Source organism: Neopelma chrysocephalum, unplaced genomic scaffold (assembly GCF_003984885.1).
Source record: "Neopelma chrysocephalum unplaced genomic scaffold, ASM398488v2 Primary Assembly neopelma1_90596, whole genome shotgun sequence".
In the NCBI taxonomy this organism is placed as follows: domain Eukaryota; kingdom Metazoa; phylum Chordata; class Aves; order Passeriformes; family Pipridae; genus Neopelma; species Neopelma chrysocephalum.
In genome coordinates, this window is record NW_020919410.1 from 1 (window position 1) to 2,791 (window position 2,791).

Consider the following 2,791-nt stretch of genomic DNA (forward strand, 5'->3'; position numbering starts at 1 on the left):
TGAGGGGTCAGCACTTGGGACTCACTGTGTCCTCTTTTCGTGGCAGCAGCCATTGGAGAAGACAGAAGAGGCATCGTGTAGCACAGCGAGGCCAGAGTGAGTGAGCAGAGGAGTGGCCTCAGGCTGGAGAGGGGCAAGAGAAAGGCAATGTGGGCAAAGGGACCTCCCTGTTTTCACCAGGTAACCTGCAGGGTTGTAAAATACTTCAGATGCATTTGCTGCGCATCCATACGGACAGGCTGCGAGCACAGGGAAAAAGTCTCACCTTAGAATGGTGACATGAAATCTCCTTCTATTAACCATCACGCATTTCTTAGTACATAAAATCTACTTAATGAAAACCAAAACATCAAACAGTGGATCGACCAAGTTGTGCCCTGGCTGCAGCAGATGCCTGACTGCACTCAGCAAACGGAAGGTGCCTCTGGGGACCAGTGGGTACTCTGGATGCTAACGCTGTCAGAGCTCAAAATCTAAGCTCTCAACAGAGAGATCTGAAGAAGTTGCAGGAAAAGAAACTGCTTTCTGGTTCCTTCAGCTTCAGGAAGCCACAGTGGCAGATGGCCAAATGTGCAGTCAGTTGGCTGCAAGACCTTTAACTCATCGGACCAACAGCTACTGCAGAAAGAAAAATAAAAATCTATCAGAGGAAGTTGTTCACAGATAAAAGTTCCATGCAAGTTTCTTTATGCTGTTCCTTCAGTTTTAACTCCATTACAAGTGATTCCAAACCTTCTGTTTCTGCAGGTCTCATTCATTCGCGTTGCTTCTCCTCTGGCATTTCATCCGCATGTCCTGCATAAAGTTTCTGAAGGCTGGTTCTTCATGACTCTCCTCAGTCACTGGGGGAAGAAACGACAGTTCAGCGCTATTTCAGTACTTGTTCTACTTGTGTTACTGAAAAAAAGCTAGAATCAGAATAGCCAAAGCAACATAGAAAGTCTATTCCATCTTCAACTACATTACGGGGCAAAGGAAAGAAGTGATCCTACCCATCAGTGGAACAGGGAAAGAACGAAGATTAAGTCTGTGAGCTATATAAGAGAAAAATCACACTGTAACAACTTAGAAGATTGCTCCAAGACCACAGTCACAGGAAAAGGGAAGAGAGCCAGGGGCAGAAGCTGTAAGGCCAAAAAGATGATGGACACATCTGTGCATCAATCAGGTTCAGAGGTCACTACATGCCCCAAGCCTAACAAGTTCTCTGGTTTATGTGTGTTATACACCTATTAATTACATGAATAGAAAATTTACAATTGAACTTCCACAAAGGTTACAGGGTGATATCCCTGCACTGACCATTGCAGCTGAGCTTCTGCCACAGATTCTGACACATCAGGTGACTGAATGTTTGCTTGTTTTCTAGGCTCTCCTTACAGTCTATCCAGGTCATGAAATATAGAGGGGATTTCTTGACTAGACAGGCAGCTTTTAGACCTCATTCCCTTACCTTCATGGTCAATGTCATCAGTGTCACTCTCCCTCTCTTCTTGCTCTTCATCGAGAGTTCCTCGTGTTAGTATGAGCTCAGAGGGACCCATTGCAGAAGCATCAGGTCCTTGAAGGGAACAGAAATGGCTGTACACAAACCAGCTTGCTAAAGGTAAGGTTTCCATCTGCACAGAAACACAGCAATGAACACCTGCCCTAAGGGGACAGAAAGCTGCTTGTGGATCCCAGACACAGGACAGACTCCATCAGCACCTACTCGCCTCATATGAGGAACAGAGCAGCCAACAGCAGAGCTTCCTCATATTCTAGTCTGACTGTTTCACCTTTTCTAAAGTATTTCATTATTTCTAGTAGGTCCACTGCTTTAGCTACACAGTGGGGTTTCTTCCAAACCTGTGACTGACACAGGAAGAGCTGAGTGTGACCAATCCCACAGGAACTCAAGCCCCACTCCTCTAACATGGAGCTGCTTTCACACTTCTTGTGAGGACAAAGAAGCACCGTATTACTGCACAAGGCAAACTCTTCACAAAACTTCTGCAGTAACCTTTATCTTCCTGGGGAGGTACCTGCCAGTGTGCTGCCCTGCACACACACACTGCCCATGTCCTTCCACAAGTGTTCCAGCTGCTCTCTCTTTTGGTTATTTTGAGCTTCCTCCTGTAGATAAAGATTTACATGTGGATTCTGAGAACATTTAAAACATCAGGAGAAGAGAAACCTCACCCAAACCCAGCAGTCTGTCCCTCAGTCAGAGAGCAGAAGTCACTGTGCAGGTCTTACATTTCAACTAAGGTTACACAGAACTTCTGACTAAGCATGGAAAGCAACCTCCAGTAAGGTGGGATTCCAGGACATTTTCAGCAGCACCAGGAAACCAAACTCTGTGTAGCTGTGCCTGCAGAGAACTGTCCTCTGGACAGCCAGAACTCAAGGTGAGCAGAGTTACTGATTTTAGCACTGCAATTCAGTCTTTGTTACTGTCTAAGTCAAACTAGTACTCTTCACTGGTGCAGGAAGATACAGGGATAGTCTCAACAAGTCCCTTTGGAAATTTATTTTTAAGAACTCTCTATCCATCTGAATGGAAGACACAATCTTATTTCCCAATCGTTTTCTCACAATTAGCTCAAATATTAGCACTAAAACAGTGAACAACATCTGTTTTACAAAATCTTTATTGTTGTAAAGATATGCTCTGCCACATCTAGGAAAAAAAAGGCAAATGGTGGACTCCTTCAGGACAGGAGTTTTCCCACAGTGAGTACGACTAGTAAATGAAATGTCAGACCCTCTCAACATACAGGCAACTGTGTGCATAAAAGTGAGCCCGAGA

The 2,791-nt window shown here is 44.9% G+C and overlaps 1 protein-coding gene across 3 annotated transcripts; it reads right to left on the reverse strand.

Annotated features, from left to right (window-relative positions):
* Positions 1 to 420: 420 nt before the first annotated feature.
* Positions 421 to 2,330, reverse strand: LOC113979928 (GPN-loop GTPase 1-like). 3 transcript variants are annotated; one of them, XR_003538021.1, is made up of 5 exons: positions 2,239 to 2,330; positions 2,025 to 2,142; positions 1,454 to 1,561; positions 733 to 842; positions 421 to 618 (listed from the first exon to the last, which is right to left on the reverse strand). XR_003538021.1 is itself a non-coding variant. In XM_027707208.1 (3 exons), the coding sequence occupies exons 1-3, from the start codon at positions 2,059 to 2,061 to the stop codon at positions 751 to 753; spliced, it is 237 nt and encodes a 78-aa protein (XP_027563009.1). In that variant the 5' UTR covers positions 2,062 to 2,189; the 3' UTR covers positions 670 to 750. The 3 variants fall into 3 exon arrangements, 1 of the variants encoding a protein (XP_027563009.1); XR_003538020.1 differs by lacking the exon at positions 2,239 to 2,330 and having other exon boundaries at positions 440 to 618; positions 2,025 to 2,186; XM_027707208.1 differs by lacking the exons at positions 421 to 618; positions 2,239 to 2,330 and having other exon boundaries at positions 670 to 842; positions 2,025 to 2,189.
* Positions 2,331 to 2,791: the final 461 nt, after the last annotated feature.